Here is a 22,603-nt window from a genome sequence, read left to right as displayed (position 1 = left end):
TCTCTACTAAAAATAGAAAGAAATTATATGGACAACTAAAAATATATAGAGAAAAAATTAGCTGGGCATGGTGGCACATGCCTGTAGTCCCAAGCTACTCGGGAGGCTGAGGCAGAAGGATTGCTTAAGCCCAGGAGTTTGAGGTTGCTGTGAGCTAGGCTGACGCCACAGCATTCTAGCCTGGGCAACAGAGTGAGACTCTGTCTCAAAAAAATATATATATATATATTATACTTATTCAGAGACTAAAATTCCACCAGACTCAATTCTGAAAGACCAGTCATGAATATGAGTAGTGAAAAACAACTGTCAAAAGACCCATATACTTGTTTTCTTTCAAAGGTGAGATCCTCAATATAACAATATCAAAAATTTAGAAAAAGTAGTATTTTTTATCAAAGCTATTTGTACACCAATGGTGATTTCTGATAATAAACATAATATATCCAATCAGAAAAGCTTTTCTTTAAGCCAAGAGATACAGAAATTAATATAAATACCTGATCAAATGCCTGAGTATTATTTATGTGACTATGAAGTTACCAATTTTAACATAAGAAAATGTTACATTCAATGAAACCCCATTCACCTGACAAAACAGTGGTGAAGTGACGATGTGCATCTGTTGCCATTTTTTCACTTCAATTCGTAGGGGTGGGGAACCTGTGGCCTTGGGGCCACTTGGGGCAACCTGTGGCTTTCTGGATCCTTGATGGCAGCCTTTTGACTGAATCCAAATTTTGCAGAATAAATCCTTTTATTAAAAGGGGTGCAGCAGAGAAAGATGAAGCTTTTCTTGCCTCCTTTGGTACTTAAAAAAGAACATTCTTGAAATCAGAAGGCCGCAGGTCTCCCACCCCTGCATGAGGCAAATGTGAGAAGATCTGTCATTCTTGTGACTACGTTGTGTTACACAGGACTGCCTTAAAAGACTGTAGCAAAAGATGCTCTCCAGCCTTGAAGAGGCAAACTGCCAGGTTGTAACTGCCTGTGGAAAAGGCCAGTGGCAAGGAACTCAAGGAACTGCAGGCAGCCTCTAGGACCTGAGGTCAGCCTTCAGTAAGAGGCTATGGTGGCAGCGGTGTGGGGGGGATGCTGGGTGAGGCTCAGTCATACAGCAGCAAGGAAATAAATTCTGCCAACAACCTGAGTGTACCTGAAAGTGGATTTTTACCAAGTCAAGCCTCTAGATGAGAATGCAGCCTGGCCAATAACTTGATTACAGCTTTGGGAGATCCTAAGCAGAGAACTTAGTTAAGACATGTCCAAACTCATAACCCACAGACACTGTGAGAGAGTAAATGTGAAATTGTTTTAAACCACTAAATTTGTGGTAATTTGTTCCATAGGAAACTAATAAACTGGCCAATCAGAAATGAGAAAATATCCTGATTTTTCTATTCTTTTCTCTGTTTCTTCACAGGCTGTATTAGCTGTGAAGGGAGCTCCCTTCTCACATATAACTTAATCAAGGACCTCCACCCAGTTCTATCCCAGTCCTCTTACCTTTCTATCAGATATCCTCTCCTTTCAGCCAGTAATTGTTCAGGGGCACCTACCACATACCAGGCACTGGCTAGGCATTGGAGATACAACAGTGAACAAGTCTAATATGGTGCCAGCTCTCATGAAACTACTTTCTAGGTCACCAAGGGGCAAGTCACATCCTCAGTGATCTCCCATACTCCCTTTAGCAAAGTTATGAACGTACTGGACACACAAAACACACTGTGAAAATCAGTCCCAAATCAATGATTCACACCTTTCCTCCAAACACCAACTGCTCATTTCTAACTGCCTACTGTATATAGCTCCCAAATATCTCAAAACAGTGTATCAAAATACAGCTTATCATCCATACCCCCCAAATCACTAGTTCTTGATATATTACTATAACTGGCTGACTCAGTAAATGTCTACTGAATTAAGCTGAACTTACAGAATTACCATCCTTCTAGTTGGATTCAACTTAAAACCTTAGCATCATCCTATGTTCCTTTTTGTCTCTTAGTCAATCAGATATCACTCTATTAATTTTAAAAATTTTTCCCTAAAAACCTCTCCCATCTGTCCACTCTTCTTCATCTCTACTAAAAATATTTTTGTTCAGGCTCTCATTATTTCTCCTACTTGGTCTCCCATTCACTCATTCACTTCATCATCCATCTATTAATTCCACAAATATTTTGAAAGTATCTGCCAAGAGCCAGGCACCACATATAGCAAGAAAGTAGAATAATAGTCTATGCCCTCGCAGAATTTAGTTTTTCAGAGGATCACAACTAAACAACTAATTACAACAAAAGGGCAACGTGGGAAGTAAATTCCATGTGCCATGGAAGTATTTAACTTACTCTACACAGTAAGAAAAGGCCACCTCCTCTTCCTAATCCCCAAAAATGTTTAAGCTGAGAGCTAAAGTAGGAATAAAAATTAGAAATGGGGGAAAGAACATTCCAGGCAAGGAAAAATGCACCCACAAAGAGTTTCAGAAGTTCAGTTTGATTAACAAAGATTTGAAAGGGTAAGAGGCTAAAGAGGACAGAAAGGTAGAGGGCAGATAATGGTCTTGTGGGTCACAGCAATTTGAACACCATCCTAAAGACCATATAAAACCACTGAAGAATTTTAAGCAGGGAGAGTTATGATCAGGTTTAGCAAATCCACTGACTAGTGTGGAAAACCAGTAAAAGGGAAACAGAACTTTTTCCAGTGTCCCTTCAATCAGTCTTACCCAGATATATGGACAGAGTGTAAGTCTCAACCCTTTACTTACTTCCTCTAAAAATTTGAATGGCTCCCCACTGTAGAGAGGAATCCAACTTAGCTTGACATTCAGATCCTCTCCCACATTTGATGCCCGGCTGACCTTCCTTTCTAGTCTTTTCTGCTCTCACATCTCCCACACATCCTAAAAGCAAGCTCTCGCCTTCACGTGTAGTTACGACCACTCCTCCCTCTGCCTGGAACACCTGCAGACTTTCACTCCCTCCTCTAGCGAGTTAACCTCAGGGACTCCTCAAAACACATTCAGCCGGCCTCTTCTGAGAAACCCCTGATATCCATCCATCAATTTCAATGACCCGGTCCCAACGTACCCTGGATAGTTTGTCTCTCTCCTGCTGGACGGTAAACCGCTTGAAAGCTACAACCGAGTACCCTCAATGTCTAGTTCTGTGCAAAAGGGCCCGAACGCGGTGCGCACGCGCACACTCAGGGTGCTCTTGGAGCGCGCTAGACACACGCATGGCCAGACGCGCAGCCTGACACGCACATACACTCTCAAAACACAGGGCCGGCTGCGCTTTCTCTAGTAAGGACTTCCCGACCCAGGCGCCTGGATTCCCAGGGAACAGAAATAGAGACGCCACCACCGTTCTCCCCGCCCCATAGGTAGCCCGGTGCCCAAGGCTCTTTGGGGCTGCGGGCTGCAGGCCTCCGCTCCACCATCTCAACCTGCCTTGCCGTTTCCCGACTGCCGCCCTCACCGCGACTAAAACTTCAAGTTCTGGAACCGCGGAGCGAGCCACAGGCTAACGCAGCCGGCCGCTTCCGGGCTGTTGCCTGGGTTACCAAAACCCCGCCCCACGCCCTTGCGTATATCCGGTGAGCCCAGTGCGCAGGCGCCTCCCAAAGCTTGGCAAGGCAGTTTGGGGCAACCCATCGGAGGACGAGCGTGCGGCATTAGCGAGCGTCTCGAGAATTCTCTGAAAGAAAGATGTTGCTCCCCGCACCAGGCTTTACATATCACACTTATTTGCTTTCATCTCTGTTCATTTATTCAAAAATGTTTATTACCACCTACAAATGTGCCGGAGACTATGATAGGTTCAATGGGCACAAGGTCCTTGCCCTCAGGAAACTTACCACAAAGAAGCAGACAGCTATCGATGACACAAATGCAAAATTAAAGCTGTCACAAGTGCTAAGAATGAAGCACACTAACTAGATACTAAGTTTATTATTATAGGAATATTTCAATTACCCAGAAAAGCTCATATGCAAGGATGAGTAGGCCATTGGAGAAGGGAAGAGAATTCCTGCAGAGGGAGCTGCATGTGCAAAGACATATAGCAAATGCAAAAAACAGGAAGAAGTCTAGTACGTCTGGAGTTGAGAGAACAGTGGGAGCATATCGTGAGGGGAGGCTGTCCTAGTAGTCTGGAGCCAGGACAGGCAGAGCTGTGTAGACCACATTAAGGAATTTACAAAAAAAAACATGCCAACTTTAAATTCATGATCACTAATGTTAAGTGGGCCCTAAAAGATGTTTGAACATCCTGTAACAGGTCCCTGTTCCATTGATTCTTCTACCCTTCTAGATGTCAGTTTTATGCCTTCTCTCATACCAAAAATCTCTTCTCCATCCTCAGTCTCAGCCAATGATCTTGCTTCCTACTTCATTGATAACATCGAATTAATCAAAAGAGAACTTCCATAAGCTCCCATCACTACTTCAATCTTTCTATCAGCATCATTACCCACAGATCTACCTTCAGAATTTCAAAGAAACCTGAGCACAAGAAACGTGAAGCAAACTATATTGAGGTACATCATAATCAAATTGCTCAGAACCAGTGATAAAAAGTCTTAAAAGTAGCCAAAGAAAAAAGACATGTTATGTACAAAGGAACAAAGACAAGAATAACATCAATTTCTCATTAGAAACAAAGCAAGCAAGAAGACAGAATAATAGTTTAAATGTATTGGAAAAAAAGTCAACCTAGAATTCTATATCTGGCAAAAATGTGTTTTAAAAGTGAAAGTGAAATAAAGATGTTTCTACACATAGAGAAATGGATAGAATTTATTCACCAGCAGACCCTCACTGCATATATATATGTACATACGCATGTGTATGTATGTATCTATAAAAACATCTCAATAGATCCAGAAAAAGCATTTGACAAAATCCAGTATCTATTCTTAATAATCACTCTTAGTTAACCAGAAATAGCAAGGAAGTTTCTCAAACTGATTAGTACATCTACAAAAGACCTACATCTAACATCATACATAATGGTGAAAGACTGGATGATTTCCTCCTTAGATCAGGAAAAGAAAAGGATGTCCACCACATTTATGCAACATTGTACTGGAGGCTCTAGTCAATGCCACCAGGCAGGGAAAACAAACAAAAGGCATTCCAATGACATAGGAAAAATAAAAATTGTCTTTATTCCAAGATGACATGAATGTCTACGTAGAAAGAATTTGAAAGAAAGAATTTGAAAAGAAAGAAAGATGCCATTAGAACTAGTAAGGGAATTTAGCAAAGTTGCAGGATACAAGAGCAATATACAAATATTGTGTATAATTCCACATATTAACAATGAACTGGCCGGGCACGGTGGCTAACGCCTATAATCCTAGCACTCTGGGAGGCCGAGGCGGGAGGATTGTTTGAGCTCAGGAGTTCAAAACTAGCCTGAGCAAGAGCGAGATCCCATCTCTACTAAAAGTAGAAAGAAATTATATGGACAGTTAAAAATATATAGAAAAATTAGCCGGGCATGGTGGCGCATGCCTGTAGTCCCAGCTACTTGGGAGGCTGAGGCAGGAGGATTGCTTGAGCCCAGGAGTTGGAGGTTGCTGTGAGCTAGGCTGACGCCACGGTACTCTACCATGGGCAACAGAATGAGACTCTGTCTCAAAACAAAAACAAAAAAAAAAATGGACTGTCAGAAATATAAAATTTTGAATGCATTTTACATGATATACAAAAGAATAAATATTTAGGTATAAATATGACAAAAGATATGAAAGCCCTGTACACTGAAAACTATGAAATATTACTGAGGGAAAATTTAAAAGACCTAAATTTACAGAGAGACATACCTTATTCATGGGTTGTAAGACTCCATATTGTTCCATGTCACTTATCCCAAACTTATCTATATATTCAAGTAATCCCAATCAAAATCCCAAAAGACTTTTTGTAGAAATTGATGAGCTAATTCTGAAATTCATATGGATATTCAAAGGACCTAGAATCACCAAAACAACTCTGAAAAAGAACAAAATTGTATTACCAAAGCTACCTGATTCCAAGACTACTTATAAAGCTACACTAATCAAAATACCATGGTATTAGTATAAAAATAGACAAATATCAGTGAAACAGAATGCAGTCCAGAAATAAATTCACACATATATGGACAGCTGATTTTTCACAAAGTTTCAAAAATAATGTGATGAAGAAAGGATAGTCTTTTCAATAAATACTGCAGGAATAATTGGAATCCATATGCAAAATAATGGAGCTATATCCCACACTATATACAAAAAACTAACTAACAATGTGTCATTGACCTAAATGTGAAATCTGAAATCATAAACTCCTAGAAGAAAACACTGGAGAAAATCTGTGGATTAGGCAGATTTCTTGCACATGATGCCAAAAGCGCAATCTACCCAATGATAATTGGATTTAATAAAAATTTAAAACTTCTTTTCAAATCACCTATTAAGAGACCAAACAAGCCACAGAGAAAATCTTTGCAAAGTATATACTGATAAAGGGCTTACATCAAAAAATATATTTTAAAAACCTCTCATAACTCAATAAGGAAACAAGCAATTTTTTAAAACTGGGCAAAAGATTTAAACAGACACCCCACTAAAGAAGATATGTAGATGTCAAATAAGCATGAGAAAATGTACTCAGTATCATTGTTCATTAGAGAAATACAACTTAACACTACAGTGAGATACCAGTATACTCCTATAGCATGGCTAAAAATTAAAAGACTGACCATACCAAGGGTCATTGAGGATGAGGGGGAACTAGAGTTCTCACTGCTGGTAGGAATGTAAAATTGTTCACAACTGTGGAAAACAGTTTGACAGTTTTTTACAAAGCTAAATGCACTGCTATATGATCCAGTCATTCCACTTCTATGTCTTTACTAAAGAGGAAAGGAAATATAGGGTCTTACAAAGACTTATGCATGAACATGTATGGCAGCTTTATTTGTGACAGGCAATATGCAGGCTAAAATAACTCCATCATGGATGCTAATTGCCATGTTGACTTCTGAGCCAGTTCCAAGAATGCCTCTGAGATTTCTACTTTATCTGCTGTTCCTTATCTAAGAGCATATACTTAACTGGTAAATCCTGCTCTTAGGACAAAACAACCTTGATGTTATCACACAAATAACAGGCTATGATGTGCATAGCATTCTTGTCTTTTCCTGGAAGGGCCAACTTTAATTGCCCTTCTGGAGCAGGTATACCCTTTATAGTATGCAAACCTTGTGTCTGGGGGATATCAGCACGGAGATCTACCTGTCTTGCTGCTGCCCAAGACCACACTTCTATCTGTAAGTTCCCCGATAAATAGCCTTTTACCAACAAACTGGATTTGTCTGCCTCATTCTTTGGTTTCTCAGCTTCTTCTGTGTTTGGGGATTGTTTTGCACATACAGCCCTTTCACAAAACAGCCACACACTGGAAAGAACACAAATATCCTTCAGCACATGATTGGAAAAATACGTTCTTGTATATCTATACAACGTAACACTATTCAGTATTAACAAAAACTAATAAATTATTGATACACACAGCAATATGGATGAATCTCAAAATAATTATGCTGAGTTAAAGAAACCAAACAAAAAAAGAGTACATACTGTGACTACATTTATATAAAACTCTATAAAATGAAAATTAGAGTGACAGCAGATGAGTGGTTGCTTGAGAATGAAGAGGAAGCAGAGAGGGATAAGAGATACATGTAAAGGAGGAAGGAAACTTTGAAGGGTGATGGATATTCATTATCTTGATTATGATTATAGTTTCAGAAGTGTGTGTATGTGTATAACACAGATGATTTTGTGTGTGTGTGTGAAAATTTATTAAATTGTATCATTTACATATGTGAAGTTTATTTTATGTCATTTATACCTTAAGAAAAGGGCAGGCACAGTGGTTCATGCCTGTAATCCTAGCACTTTGGGAGGCCAATGTGGGAGGATTGCTTGAGGCCAGGAGTTTAAGACCAGGCTGGGCAACATAGCAAAACCCTGTCTCTACAAAAAATAGAAATATGAGGCAGGCATGGTGGCATGCACCTGTAGTCCAAGCTACTCAGGAGGCTAAGGCAGAAAGATTGCTTGAGCCCAGGAGTTTGACGTTGTAGTGAGCTATGATGATGCCACTGCATTCCAGCCTGGGAAACAGAGCTAGACTCTGGCTCAAAAAAAAAAGTTATTTATTTGGCTTTCTCTGGTTGCTTCAGATATGATCCAAATATGCTCCCCCAAAGCATAAGATGTCCTGCTGCTACTTAGTCCACCTCTAGCTTCCCATTCCCCTAATCAGAGCATTTCTGAAGGCTTCCCTTTATTTCACTATAAGCCTTTCCCACTCCCCTTCCTGTCTTTGAATCTCTGCCAAATGCAAGTGATGGTGGAAGAATCCCTTGATATCAAGCTCTGAATGAATGGCCTCTATTTATTCTCATTTAAGTGCTCTTCATTTATATGTATGTGTATGTATGTGTGTGCATAGTTTTACACAATTTTTATTATATCGGGAAGATTCATCTTGAGTACCACTATGAGAAGAATCATACCTTTTATATTTTCTGATTTTCAAAAGTAAAGACATCTAAACTGGGATGTAAGTCATATGAATCTCTGGTTGGTTGTTCTGAGGCAAAAAATATAGGGAAGCTGACAGTCATGACCAATACTTGACCATTTGGGGCTGATTGTTGCAGAGGTTGTTGGTCAAGTTCTACTGTCATATATGGTCTGGCCATCATCCTCTGAATACCAATTCAGGGAAGGCTAGATATCCACATCTTCACCACTTGGGATTCTCCAGTTATCTCCATAGTCAATTTTATTGCAAGATCTTCTTGACCTTTTTTTTGTATCACCATCATGATAGTCTGATGAGAGAGTAGCTGAACTAACACATTTAAGATTTTAGATAGAATGCAATGAACCAATGTCATGATGACTATGACATAAATAATAGTAATTAATAGTCCCTGTAAGATGCTTCAGAATGAGGAATTTCAATTGCCCAACCCAGGCCAAGAGAATAAGTCCCAAAGAGCATGAGGATCAACTTAGAAAGCCAATTAGCTATTTCATTAAGATGCTGCATAGCCTATTGTACCTTGTCTATTTCATTGATCCAAGAACAGCAAGAAGTATTAGCAATGGCACAGACACTGCCATGACTAGCAAACAAGAAATCAAGAGCAATGAAATTATCAGTCACAGCTCATGCCAATGAATTGAGACTGATCTGTATTCCCTCCAGGGCTGAGGTAGTATCATTAATAACTTCTGCCAGAGTTAATGATAAGTTTCTTACAGTCTTTTCTATTTGTATGATTCCCACCGTTGAGAAGACTGCTCTGATTGTTCATATATAACAATGAGTCAGCAATTCCCTCAGGTAGATTACTTGAATAATCAAGGATGGCCTCCTTTTGGAGCTTGCGTTTGAGTCAGAATTTCCATACTTGGTGGTTTATAGAATTAGAGTATGCAGACAAGTCTTAGAATACTATTACTAAACCACATGAAGTATTAGTCTGAGGCAAAAAGGACCATGTGTCCTGGCTGCAAAGGGAGTAGTAACCTGTAGGGGCACACGGAGGTTCAAGATAAAAGATATTCAAGACATGAAGTCAGAACCAAGGCCTTATGTTAACTGGGTTACATATTTGGATGTCTATTAGTCTTTTCTAGCTGACAAATATTTGGCCCATCAACCTTCAAAGGTTGTTGAATTCAAATTTAGAATTATTGGCCGGGCGCAGTGGCTCACACCTGTAATCCTAGCACTCTGGGAGGCCGAGGCAGGAGGATCGCTTGAGGTCAGGAGTTCAAGACCAGCCTGAGCAAGAGCGAGACCCCTTCTCTACTAAAAATAGAAATAAGTTACATGGACAACTAAAAATATATATAGAAAACATTAGCTGGGCATGGTGGCGCATGCCTGTAATCCCAGCTACTCGGGAGGCTGAGGCAGAAGGATTGCTTGAGCCCAGGAGTTTGAGGTTGCTGTGAACTAGGCTGACGCCATGGCACTCTAGCCCAAGCAACAGAGTGAGACTCTGTCTCAAAAATGTATATAAAGAAAAGAATTATTAATACTTGGGATCTGATGAATCGATTTTAATAATTAGTTCTTTTGCTAGAATAACAGAAACTAGCAAAGTCACAGGTTAATGTCTGTAAAGTCATTTAAAGTGAAACTTCCATTGGCTATAAGTCCCTGTGGTCTCATTTGATGTAACTGGAATCACCTGCAGACTTTTATCATGGGGGTCCAGTGATGGACGGCATGTCCAACAGTCAATAAGATTGATGGCAGTGGCTACTGTTTGTAATAATCTAAGAATTGTGTTAGAATGGATATGTTCTGATACAACAACAAAGACAGGGAAAAAAGAGAAAAGGGGCCACTGTAGGTAGACAATAACCAGTGGTCTATAGTAAATGAGAAGCATGATTATCAATAAGCAGGTCAAAAACAAAACAGGAATTAGATAGGAGTCTTGGTCCAATGTCTTAGGTAGAAGCTGTTCATTAAGAGGTCATCTGCTTGTTCCAAAAATCTTGGGTCAAGTGTCTATTTCCAGAGATAGGCTGCTTTGTTGAGGATTTCTCAGAATTCTCAGTTTGAGGTCTCCTATGGGAGCAGCCTTCCAATAGTGTGGAATTTGGTATTGTTTCCTTAGTTGTAAAACATGAAGCCAAAGACTTGCTTGCTGGGGTTTCACTGCTATATTTGTTGTGAACAATATATGATAAGGTCCCTTCAAATGAAGTTCAAGGGCAGTTTTTTTTTTCATCCAGCGTCTCTTTCAATAGATGAAATTTCCTGATTGATGATCATAAAGAGACAGTTTAAGATGTTGTGGGAAGGTGGCCTTAACTTGTTGGTGACTGGGTATCGTACATGAGTCCCCTGCAATATTTTACTGCATCTGCATGCAGCAGGGAAGAATAAGGGGCAAATTGCTAAATGTATGGGCCTTCCAGTTAATAGTTCATAAGAGAATAATCAATGTGTCCCCAACGTAATGTATTATATGGCCATAACAGCTAGTGGGAGTACCTTTCTCCAAGGGAGCTCAAGGATTTTGGAAAGTTTTACTAATTTTAATTTAAGAATACCATTGGTTCTTTCAACCTTTACAGAGGTTTGTGGTGGTAAGGACAGCATAGTTTTTGAGAACAGGTAACACCTTACAATGTTCTTTAGCAATGGTTCCTGTAAATTGCATGCCTCAGTTGATATAAATGTTTGTATACCCCAGGTTGGAAACACACAGTCTTGCAGCTTTTTAGAGACTGACTATAAGGGCTGGAGATTTTCAGCAAGGAAATCATTTAACCCACCCTGAAAATAGACAAATCCCATCTGAAGGTGTTCAAAGGGTCTTTGAGGCTTTGATTCTTGGCCATGCCTTTATAGTTTTTCCAGTATTATGCTGTTTACAAGTAATACATGACCCAAAACCAATCTCAGCAGTCTTTTTAAAGTTTCCCCATCAATATTGATTTCCCCACCAATTTGTCTTTATCATGATGAGTAGTTTCATGGAAAAATTCAGGTAATATTCATTTAAATATCCTGGTACCACCAAATGGCTATCTTAAGCGTGCCAAGGATTATCTGGGGTATGACCCATCAACAAATAACATAAGATCAGAATTTTTGATGAGAGTTGCTAATAAATCTGAGCAAGATATAGAAAGTTCCCTAACTAAGGTAAGACATTTGTGAGGTTCCCCTTCTTCTGGTAAGGTGAGGAGAGTGGCAGGATTCAGGGTATTGCAGCAGTGAATAATGATATGAGAGAAAGAGCAACAAAAATTGATATGAGGTTAATTGGCTGACTGAAAAGTGTTGCGTGTCCCCCTCGATCAGTGGTAAAGTCAGTACTGCATGAGGACCATGAGGTAAAGCAGGGATCCTAGAACTAACTCAGCACAAGCATTGCCAAGTTTTGCAGTGGCCATATTGCCTTAAGGCAAGGCCGTTGCAACTGGATTGAGGATTAGGCTCAAGTGATGGGTTTTTGATAGTTCCTAGGAAGTTGAGTTAAAACCCTGAGATTTTCCCAGAACACTCACTCACAAAGAGACAAAAGTTTTAGTTAAGGATGCCTAGGGAAGGAGACTGTTGAAGAGCCTTTGTCAGATTATAAAAGGCTTGTTCAATACTTGGGCTCCAGAAGAGAGGAGCTGTTGCTGAGGACTTAGCCATTTGATAAACAAGTGTCGCAGTCCTGGAAAAATTCAGCACTCATTCTCAAAAATATCCCATTTGACATAAAAATCATTTCAGTTGTAGTTCTGTGAGGGTCTAGGATAAGTTAGTGTAAGAGTGGAATCCTCACTAGGTGTTCATGCTGCAGGTGAAGAAAGATTTCTCACACAGAGATTAGGACATATAAAAGTAAAAAAAAAAAGTTTATTTTATTTTCTTAGAAGAAGAGAGAGAGAGAGTGAGAGACAGAGAGGGGAACAAGGGGGAAAAAAAAAAAGAGAGAGGGGAGATGGCATGGCGTGTCACCCACAAAGAGAAAGGAGGTGCCTGTGCCCAGGCTAAGCAGCTTGCCATTTTTATGGGGACAAAGAGAAAGAAAAACAACAGTGATTGTTGTCAGTAGATAACAGAAGAGGCTGTGGAGTAATTAGCAGGGTACAGCTGTGAAACTGCTGCATCCACTTCTCTTTTTCTTAGAGGCAGGCTGATAACAGAAGCGGCTGCCTTTCACTTGGAGACAGGCTTATCACTGGAGATGCGCTCATATTGGCAATTTCACCCTTGAGATATGGTTTTGGGTAGGAACTGAACGCTTCAAAGCTGTAAAAGCAAACCCTCAAAAGCAGTTTTAGGTCTGGTGAATGTAAAAGAGAAAGATTTACATTTCCTTTCTGTCTGCTCAGCTCTTTTCAGATGTTGTGAAAACGGAACCCCACGGGTTGCCTGCTAGCAAGAGAGCTCAGATGGTTGATCTTAGCCATCATAGAGAGGCTGTGGGTTAATAATTTTTCTTGTTAGCAAGGCCATCCTATCAGGATAGTCTTTAGCCTGCCAGGAGAAAATTATTTTTTTCCCCTTCTTAAATAGGGCATGCACTAACATGGATTATGCTTTGGCAAAATTGTCATTTATCTTTTTAAAAACTTTATTTCTCTTTTCTGCTAAGGCTGAGAGCAAGTAAATGGAATTCTTTTTATAGGGTTCTCTAAACAAGATAGGAGATCATCTATGTACTATATCAGAACTGAATCACAAGAGAAATTTGGAACTCTTAGTTCTTGATTAGGGCCTAGGAAAATAGGAACGCGTTTCAGCGAACCCCTGGGGCCTAACTGTCCCTGTATAGGGTTGTCCTTTCAGATAACGGCAAGAAGAGTGTCCTGGTGTGGGGAAACATTGAAATAGGCAGAGCAATAATCCTCCACAATGAAGCAAGTAGTTTGAGGAGGAGTTGATGACAGAATAGTACCTGGGCTGGGTACTAACAGAAAGTGAGGGATAATAATTTTATTTGTGTCCCTGATACCATAAACAAATCAATGTCCTTGTCCATTTGGTTTCTTTACTGGCAGGGAAGGAATGTTACAAGCACTAGTGCAGGTTACGAAAAGACCTTTGGATATATGGTCCTCAACTATAAGGTTAAGGCCTTCCTTTGCTTCTGAATTTAAGAAATATTAAGGAAGTTAGGTAACAATTCAGTACGATCTATCTGAATGTTAATGGATTCTGCTGCAATTATTTCTCCTATGTCAGTAGAAATTTCAACCCAGACTGTCAGGTGTAGGGTCAAGATCTTTATCTGGTAAGTATATATCAAGAATGAGGGAGAAGACAAAGGTATATAGAGAGCAGATACAACGCAATTGTGAATAGAATCCTCTGAAACCTCTAGAAATAGTCTCTCTAGTATGTATTTCATAATACAATCACAGCCGGGTGTGGTGGCTCACGCCTATAATCCTAACACTCTAGGAGGCCAGGGCAGAAGGATTGCTTGAGGCCAGGAGTTTGACACCAGCCTGTGTAAGAGCAAGACCCTGTCTCTACAAAAAATAGAAAAATTAGTCTGACGTGGTGGTACACACCTGTAGCCCCAGCTACTCGGGAGAGGCTGAGACGGGTGGGTCACTTAGCCTAGGAGTTTGAGGTTGCAGTGAGCTATGATGACTCCACTGCACTCTAGCCAGCATGACTAAGTGACAGTGTCTCAAAAAAAAAAAAAGAAAGAAAGAAAAAGAAATACAATTCCACTTGCAAAGCATATCTCGCCCTATTAAATTTGTAGGAGTGGTATCACAGAGCAGAAAGAAATGTTTTCCAGTAAAGGGTCCAAGGGTTATAGTTAAGGACTGAGAGATATGGGAAAATCTGTGGGTTATTTGAAATACCTATTACTCATATACTATGTTTGGTCCAAGGAAGAAGTTGAGCAAAGATGGCAGAGTTTAACATAGAAAGATTAATGTTTGCAGAGGAATTTTCTAGTCTATCCCAAAATCTCCCATAATTAAATCTTGTTTGTTCCTGTTTGTATGATTAAATTATGGTACCAATCAACTTTATTGGAAATGTTTCAGGTATATATCCTTTCTGAAACTTTGACCTACTATTCTGGTTTTTGTGTTTGGGTTAGGGTTTTTATAACCCTTAGTTTTATTATGGAAAGAAGAATCCTGTAGGTCCCTTTCTGGATCAGTTCAATCAGCTTTCGCCATCCAACATTTGGCATCTGAGATTCCAACCAACGTATGTACAAGTTAATATAGGTCAGGCATTCCTGGATCATATGCACCTGAAAAAATTCCAAATTCTCCTATGAATATTTGCTGTTCTTTGGGAGTTTAGGGAAAGCTTTAATTATAGGGAAAGCTTTTAATTCATTTTGGGTCCAAGGTTTAAACTCTACAGTTGCCTGCATACCTGGGTCATGGAGGGATGGATCCTTAGAAGCAAATGGCATTTTACATTTTAGGTTTTAGGAGAGTTATTGGGAAAAGGTAGGAGGTCTGGACAAGGGGAAGACAAGGAAGGAGGTGCATAAGGAGAGAGATCAGAAGGATAAAGGAGAATAAGGAGAATTGGATATAGAGAGGCAACAGGAAAGCAAGAAGGAGTAGGATTTACTATGGAAATGAGTCTACTTTGCTGTTTAAGTTTGTCAAATTTCTCATTAGCTTTAATCAAACAATCTTTTACTAAAGCAATTTCTGAATCAGAATTTAATTTGGAGGGCTCTGCATACCAGTCAAAAATGTTACCCATTGGGTCTGAGAAATCATATTTCCTTTCTTTTCTAAGGTGTCTTTCAGATAAACAATTTTGTTCAAGTCCAGTGTTCCCCAACATGTGGCTACTGAAGACCCAAATCATCTGTGGTGAAGTTATGCCATTTAGAGAGATAGGCACAAGAATTAGGATTGTAATGCATGTACATATAAGAACAAGGAGTTTTTCCTGGAGGACTAGAAAAAATCAGACTTAATCAACCTCATAAGAGCTGGCAATAGTCAGTTGAAAGTGAAGCTTGTGTACTTTGCACCTTGAGTTCCCAACTTGATGGTTAGCTGCCTCTAAATGCAGACCTGACAACATGCCCCCTCAGGCAGGTAGAACACCTCTCAGGATCAAAACCAAACTCTCAGGACAAAAATCTAGATGGGAGAATAATCTTATCTAATTGTATTGGTGACCCACAGCAAAGTTTGACTGAATGAATGCCAGGCAAGTGCCTATGGCTGTGTTCTACTATGTGGCAACACTTCTAGGTAGCCCAACACACACATACAAAAAAAAAAGCAGAAAATAAAACAAACAGATATGAAAAGGAACAGCCTGACTCCACAAAAGATGCCAAACAAGTGGGACTGCTAACAAAACCCAGGTACCAAAGTGGACTACATAGCCAAAGAACTCAAAAGCAGAGAGAGCAGAGTTCAGATCCAGTGCTGGCCTAACATGTCAGTGTAAACTCCACAAGCTACATGCAGCCAGGCACCAGGGGCCTCAGTGTGTACAGCACCTGGTAGAGAACTGGAGTCCATGGTGACAGGCAGTGCAGACAGTAACTCTGTAAACCTTCAGGAAAACTAGGGAAGTAAATTAAGATCGCTCAAGTGAAAACAGAGGCTATTTATTCAGAACTTGCTATAGCAAAGAAGTTAGCCACCATCACTTGTGTTTGACAGAGACTCAAATGCAGACAGGAGAGTGAGAAGATTTTATAGTGAAATAAGGGGAACCTTTCAAGTATACTCTGATTGGATCTTGGTATGGGGAAGCTGGAGGCAAGTCAACCATATGCAGGGCATTTTATGTTCTGGGAACCATATTTGGCTTCCTCTGATTGATCCTGAGTTGGAAGCAGGGGCAAAAATTGGGGAAACTGATTCATTAACCAAGTCCTAACAGTTCTGGACCATTTGCTGCAGAGCATGTGGTTTGACTTCTGGACTGGTTGCTGCTAAGGTTGTAGTTTGGCTGATTGCTGAAGAAGTTGTGGGTCAGAGTTCCATCGCCATTTATGGTCTGGCCATTGCCCTTTTGTATGTTCGGTCCCACACAGTAGAGTCTTGGCATTGTAGATATTTAAAAAGACTTGCCTCAAGGATCATATTTTATTTTTTAGCAACTAAACTAGCAGTCGTACACTAACAATATTTGCTCCTACAACACTTTAAACTTTTTAACATACTTTCAAATGCATTCTTCCCCTTTTTATCCTTACAACAATCTTGTGATCCTTAGAGATTAATTATTTAAGGTCACTCAATAAATTTGTGTTAGAATCAGGATTAGATAATAGTAAAGAGTGATTTGTAATATATAACTCAAATTGTCTGGTATAGATAGCACCTACAGTGGCTTTGAAATAAATATTGTAGGTTTTATATTATGATAAAGGATCTGTTCTAATTGCTTCTAACTTAATTGCTTAAAGTTGGGATGAAACATTGAAGCAACGGTCAAATACCTACAGGGCTATCATGTGGAAGAAGGATTAGGTTTATTCTTAGGTCTCCAGAGGGCAGAACTAGTACGAGTGGAAAAGAGGCACATTTCAACTAATAATGTGAAATATCTTTCTAATAATGAGACACTTTCCCCCAAAAGAAAGCCAGTTCCTCATCTCTTATGGTGTTTAAGTAGAACTACATGATCCTATATATCTAGAGAGTCCAGGAACTGGCCACATCAGCTAACCTCAAAGACCTTCATAAATTTCAAGTTTATGAAATTTTGTTAAACTTTGAAATGAAGCATAGACATTTTCAATACAGCAATTTAAAGTCATTCAAATTCTGGATGAAATTATTACATTATGTTTCTCAAAAACAGTGAGCTCTGTTTTAAGTTTTACCCCCAGACTCTTTTTTGAATTAGTATTTTTGCCCATGTTCCCACACATTTGTTAAAAGTGAAAATTGTCCTAATATGGAGTTATCTAACTCAATCCTCCATCAGCATCGTTTCTGATTTCACAGTTAGAAAACTTTACACTAAATGTGTTGCACTCATTTTTGATGTTTTATTGAATTGGGGGAATTTGATGAGCTAAAGACAAAAACAAACCCTTCTTTCAAATGGTAAGTGCTAGAATTTTAATCTGAAATCTTAAATCTTTGAACAAGATCTTTTTCTTCTTTGTGGTTTCTTTTTTAATGTTCTTTCAAGTCACAATTATATATTTTCTAGCATGCAAATAACTTGAAGCTAAAATAAAACAGTGAGTCTTCTTTGACACCTAAATTGTGATTGTTTAATGTTCTCAAAGGACTTCTGCTGGATCCTTTGCTCACCCTACTCCTTACCGGCCTCCTTAGCCATTTAAATCTAATCTCCTAATTTTTGCCAGACCAGTACTTCCTTTTTATGATGTACTGTACTATGGTTTCTGTGTTTTTAAAAACAATTTAGAATCCTCAGGATTTTCGCAGAATCTGGAAGAAGTCATTACAGAGATAAAGTAGGCAAGAGACTGGGATGGAAAGAAACGCCTTTGCGTAAATCTAGTTATTCTGAGTCCTCTTTGACAACTTCCGGGACCAGACTTGAGGGGGTGCTGAAAATTGTTCTCTTTGCCATGTCTTTCTTTTCTTTTTCCTTTTTTCTTTTTTTTTACTGTCCATATTTACACACATACACATATGGCGAGGGAGAGAGAAAGTGATGACGTGAGGCTCTCCTTGGAGAACAGGAGGTAATAAGGAAATGAAACAGGTGTCTGAGGAGGGGTTCTACTAGAGAAGGGAGAACAGAGAACAGTCATCATTCATTCAGAGCGGCAAGAGCTCTTTGCAGGTAGCAGCCTGGGAAAGCGAACTCGTGCACCCTCCTGGTGGACGGGTTCCTGGGCTTCCTATTTCTTCGCCTGCAGCCAGGGTGCACGTTTATTGGAAACGGACCGAATTTCTTTCTCGATGTCTGCTCAGGCTGACGCTTCGCGACTGGTGGATCTTTCTTTTTAACGTCTCCAGTGCCTTTTCTGTTACTGCCGTTGTCGAGCTTGAGGGGAAGAGGTTGGTCGAAATTCTGGCTGGGTGAGTGGGGGATTCTCGGGATGAAAAAGAGGGGCCATAGAAGCCGGAGGAAAACGCAGCAGCTCCCCACCCCCACGTCTCCTGCCTGCCCTGCTCTCCCCCCGTGACCCGCAGTGGAGACCCCGGGAGGCGGCATCAATATTTGACCGGCCCTTCGCCAGCGCGCCGCCCGCTCTCCCCCGCTGGGCTGCAGGCACCGCCCGCGCTGCGCTGAAGCCGCCGCCCGCCCGGCCGCCCGGCTGCGGGAGGACCCGCTCCGCGCTCGCCCGCTCCGCAAGGTGGCTCTGCCTGGGGCCCGGGCGCGGCGCCCACCATGCGCGGCTGCCCGCGGCTCGCGCTGCTCTGCGCGCTGCCTTGGCTCCTGCGGGCGGCGGTGCCCGGGCGACCGGCTAAGCCACCGGTGCAGTCCCCGTCGCCGCGCCGCGACCCGGGCGACCCTGCCAGGGGCGCCGATTTTGATCACGTCTACAGCGGGGTGGTGAGCCTCAGCACCGAGAACATCTACTCCTTCAACTACACCAGCCAGCCCGGCCAGGTAAGACACTCGCTCCCTTCGCTAGACTCCTAAAACTTGCCGGATTTCAGAGCCCGGTCGCTGCTTTGGGTTCCCCTGGGGATCGACCTGGGGAGACCTCAGGAACTGGGAGACCCTGTCCCCCCCGCCCCCCCAAGCAATCACCGCCCTGCCGCCCGACCTGCCGCAACCAGCCTCTGGGACAACTCCGCCTCACCTGGCGTCTCTCCTGGCCTGGTCGCTGGCATTTCTGGGCATTGCAGGGACACTAGTTCCCTGCACTGTCTGCGGGTCCTGGCTCCCTGCTGGGCCTTTCTATAGGAAAGTCTCTATTTCTGGAGATTGGGATGAGGCGTGGAGGGGGAGACCGCACCTCTGTTACTAATCCCCTGCAGAGAAGGAACCTCATTTCATTTGGATGATTTAGCCAGCCCCTTGTATTTCATGGCACATGGGGAGGGAGAGGTGGTCGGAGTCTAAAATGGAAATTGTGCGAGAATGCACGGAAGCTGCAGAACCTATGTGCATTCAACAGTCATTTCCCGCGTTTCTGTACCATTGTCACACGTTGTGCTTCAGAGACACCAAAAGACCTGGTCAAAGACATAGGAACTGCAGCCATCAGCTGTATCTATCCAGGTTTTGAGTTTAAATAAGGGTGAATAGTTGTGCGAAAGTTCTAGACACATTTCTGGCAAGAGTTGAGGTGAGACAAGAGGGGGAAAGATGACTGTTACGATAACTATCCCTTTGACATATATACTCTGATTATATACTGTAAGAAAATGCATATAGTTCACTTTTCTTCTCTGATATGGTACCTCTAGAGCACGGGGTGAGGGTGGGAGAACTCCCCATTGTACCTGCCTCTGGATCTTGTTCCCATATGGATGTGTTTATGTATCCATTACTGTGCCAGCATGCCCCCCTCCCTCAGGGATTCCAGAATTAGATGATCGGAATACCATGATATACCTACCTCTCTGATTATCACCCAGAATCAGAACTCGAAAAACCTCATTGCTTCAGTTAGTGAGGGAGGCTGATATTGAACAGGAGGGATCACTGTGACTATGGGGACTCTCAGACATCCTCCAGCTGTGTGTAGTGAAGAAGGGCCCCAAGTGCCCCATCTCTAGTCTGGCACCAAATCCTATGGTGCTGTAACCATGGCAGCACAGCCCTCATCCTGCTCCATCCTCCAGTAACCTTCAGGCTGTGCGTCCTCTGTGTCCAGTAGTGAGCAGAATGGCTGTGTGAAAGCCATTCCGTGGTAGCAGGAGGGGGCAGTTTTTGTTTCCCAAACCCCAGAAACCTGACCTCTTCCTAGCCAGTGTGGGATACCCACCAGCTGCCTGACATATTACACATGAGGTACGTTCCTAGCCCTATGGTTAGCTGGGAACAGAAAAAAAAAGTCTGAAAACCCCATGGTCTCTGGGTGTCAGCTTCCCCCTAAATCATAGGTAAGGAAACTCAAATTACATCTGCCAAGTAAATCCTGATACCAAGCTTTGGTATTTCTTACAGTTCTGCTTAGAGATAGATTGTCTGCTTTTAAAATATTGCCTTTGCCTTTCTTCTCTTAGTATTGTATAAGTTTTGCAGTTGAGATCACCTGCTTGAATTTCCTAGCAAATCTTGAGCTATTGAGAGCAGAGGCACAGTCATGTTCATTTCTGTAGCCTAGTACCTAGCACAGGGTGTGGCATACACAAGAGGTTTATAAATGTTCTTCCAAAAATGAATGAGTAAGTGAAGAAAGGGTTAAAGAATCTTTAAGCTGAAGCTAAATAAAATGAAACATATATTGTTTTCATTTTCAATTCAATAAGTTGAAAAATGTGAGATAATTTCAGGTAAAAGTAAATTTTTTCATAAAACAAATTTTGTTTTTCACAAAAACAAAAATTTTAAAAATTGTTCTATTCCATTTCTATTTGGACTATATGTATGTTGAAATGCCCTTTATTTTATGAAACAAATACTTTAAAAATATCTTTACATAATACAATAAAAAGTTGACAACCCAAGCAATTCTTAGAATTTTCATTAAAATGTTACTACTCTGAGAAATACAAAATTGGGAGCCATGAGCCTGGCAGATAACAAGGATTTCAATTATTTTAATGCCAGTATTCAGTAAAATATAAACCAGATGACCTCAAATCTTACAGCTTTCAGGGACCAATCTTTAACATGTAAATAAGACAGTGGAACCCTCAACCCACTTACTATGGGAAATCATCCTCCTCTCTTACCAGCCAGACCTGTTGATTTCTCCAGAGATGACATTTTCCTGATCTGTCTGTCCAAATCATTACTTTCAGTTTCTATCAATGGATACTCTCTTCTTAGTTCTTTTTAACCCATGATGGATACTAGCAGCTCCGTCTTCTATAAACACAAAGCTGTTGGATGTAGCAGAATTTTACTGAGAGTCTGGAATAACTTAAGGGAATTACAGCACAACACAGGATAAGTGATAGATTAAGTCAGAAACCTAGGCAACACTGTCCCAGCAACTTACCAGCAGCTACTCCCTACCAGGAGGGATTTCAAGGTAGTGGCACTCTCTTTCAGACCCTGGCTTGTCACCATCTTCTTGGCCATCTCCTCACTCACACCCCAAATGTTTGCCTCCACCCTCAAATTTTTGTCACTCTCCCATGTTGTGCAATTTTTGCCTCTATCCCCAACCCCAAACTCACTAAGGGGCTCTACCAAATAAAGATCTATGATCCCAGATCCACAATCTCCAGAGCAGAAGTTTGGGCATTGCTGTTTTTCCTCTAACCTGAATAAAGTCATAGTCAGGTAGGTCTCCCCACCCTGCAGGGTCGTTGCCCAACACTCCTCTTCAGTGCAAGAAAGAATTTGGTTTAGGGAAAAAAAATTCTAGTTTTTGAGATTCAATTTTTTTTCTTTATTCTTCAAGCCATTGTTGTTCGCCATTATTTTTCCTGTGCATTGAAGGACAAAGTCTATTCTAAGTTTAGGCTTTGGTGAAGGGAGGAAGCTATTGTGGTAGATGTTCCTCCTAATCTTTCCTGTCAGCCATTGCATCTTCCAAACCAATGCTGTCCCACAGAAGGAGTTAGCCAAGCTCATGTCATGTTAATTGGCTGAACTCAGCACCAGGAAAAGTCTCACATGCCTTCCAGGCATAGGTAATGTAAATATGAAGTTGCCTTTTAAAAAAAAAAGTGACTGAGAGAATGGAGTGACTGGTTTAAAGAAGAATAATGAAAATAATGATTGAAAATTGGTTTCACTGATCATCACCTAAGAGCACATTTAGGAATAACATTGATCGGGTGTCTGGCAGATGTGGGTGGGGGAGGGGATGGTGTGTACATACATAATGAGTATGATGTGCACTGTCTAGGGGATGGATATTTTTGGAGCTCTGACTCAGGGGCAAGGGGCCAAGGCTAATATACGTAACCTAAACTTTTGTATCCCCACAGTATGCTGAAATAATAATTTTTTTAAAAAGTAAAAAAAAAAAAAGAATGATTG

General features: G+C 41.0%; 2 protein-coding genes across 12 annotated transcripts in view; one reads left to right on the top strand and one right to left on the bottom strand.

Annotated features, from left to right (window-relative positions):
- The window catches only part of SPICE1 (spindle and centriole associated protein 1), a 56,660-nt gene extending 53,094 nt beyond the window's left edge, over window positions 1–3,566 (bottom strand). For 2 of the 7 annotated variants that reach the window (XR_006732699.1, XM_045540264.1), the window contains exon 1: window positions 590–679. Coding sequence is in view for 1 of the 7 variants with exons in the window: in XM_045540264.1 (XP_045396220.1) it covers window positions 590–622 (33 nt within the window). In the remaining 6 variants the exon portion in view is untranslated. Of the gene's footprint in view, window positions 1–589; window positions 680–1,506; window positions 1,732–3,098; window positions 3,429–3,460 lie in introns of those variants that run through there. The other 5 variants (XM_045540266.1, XM_045540269.1, XM_045540267.1 and 2 more) reach the window with 5 other exon arrangements.
- A 15,284-nt stretch (window positions 3,567–18,850) lies between these two features.
- Window positions 18,851–22,603, top strand: part of SIDT1 (SID1 transmembrane family member 1) — an 82,855-nt gene continuing 79,102 nt past the window's right edge. For 4 of the 5 annotated variants that reach the window (XM_045540262.1, XM_045540261.1, XM_045540258.1 and 1 more), the window contains exon 1: window positions 18,881–19,102. In XM_045540262.1, coding sequence (XP_045396218.1) covers window positions 18,881–19,102 — 222 coding nt within the window. Of the gene's footprint in view, window positions 19,103–22,603 lie in introns of all 5 variants that reach the window. The other variant, XM_045540257.1, reaches the window with a different exon arrangement.

Source organism: Lemur catta, chromosome 1, assembly GCF_020740605.2.
Source record: "Lemur catta isolate mLemCat1 chromosome 1, mLemCat1.pri, whole genome shotgun sequence".
NCBI classification, from domain to species: Eukaryota; Metazoa; Chordata; class Mammalia; order Primates; family Lemuridae; genus Lemur; species Lemur catta.
Note: the sequence above shows the minus strand (reverse complement) of the source record. Positions and strands in the feature narration are given on the sequence as shown.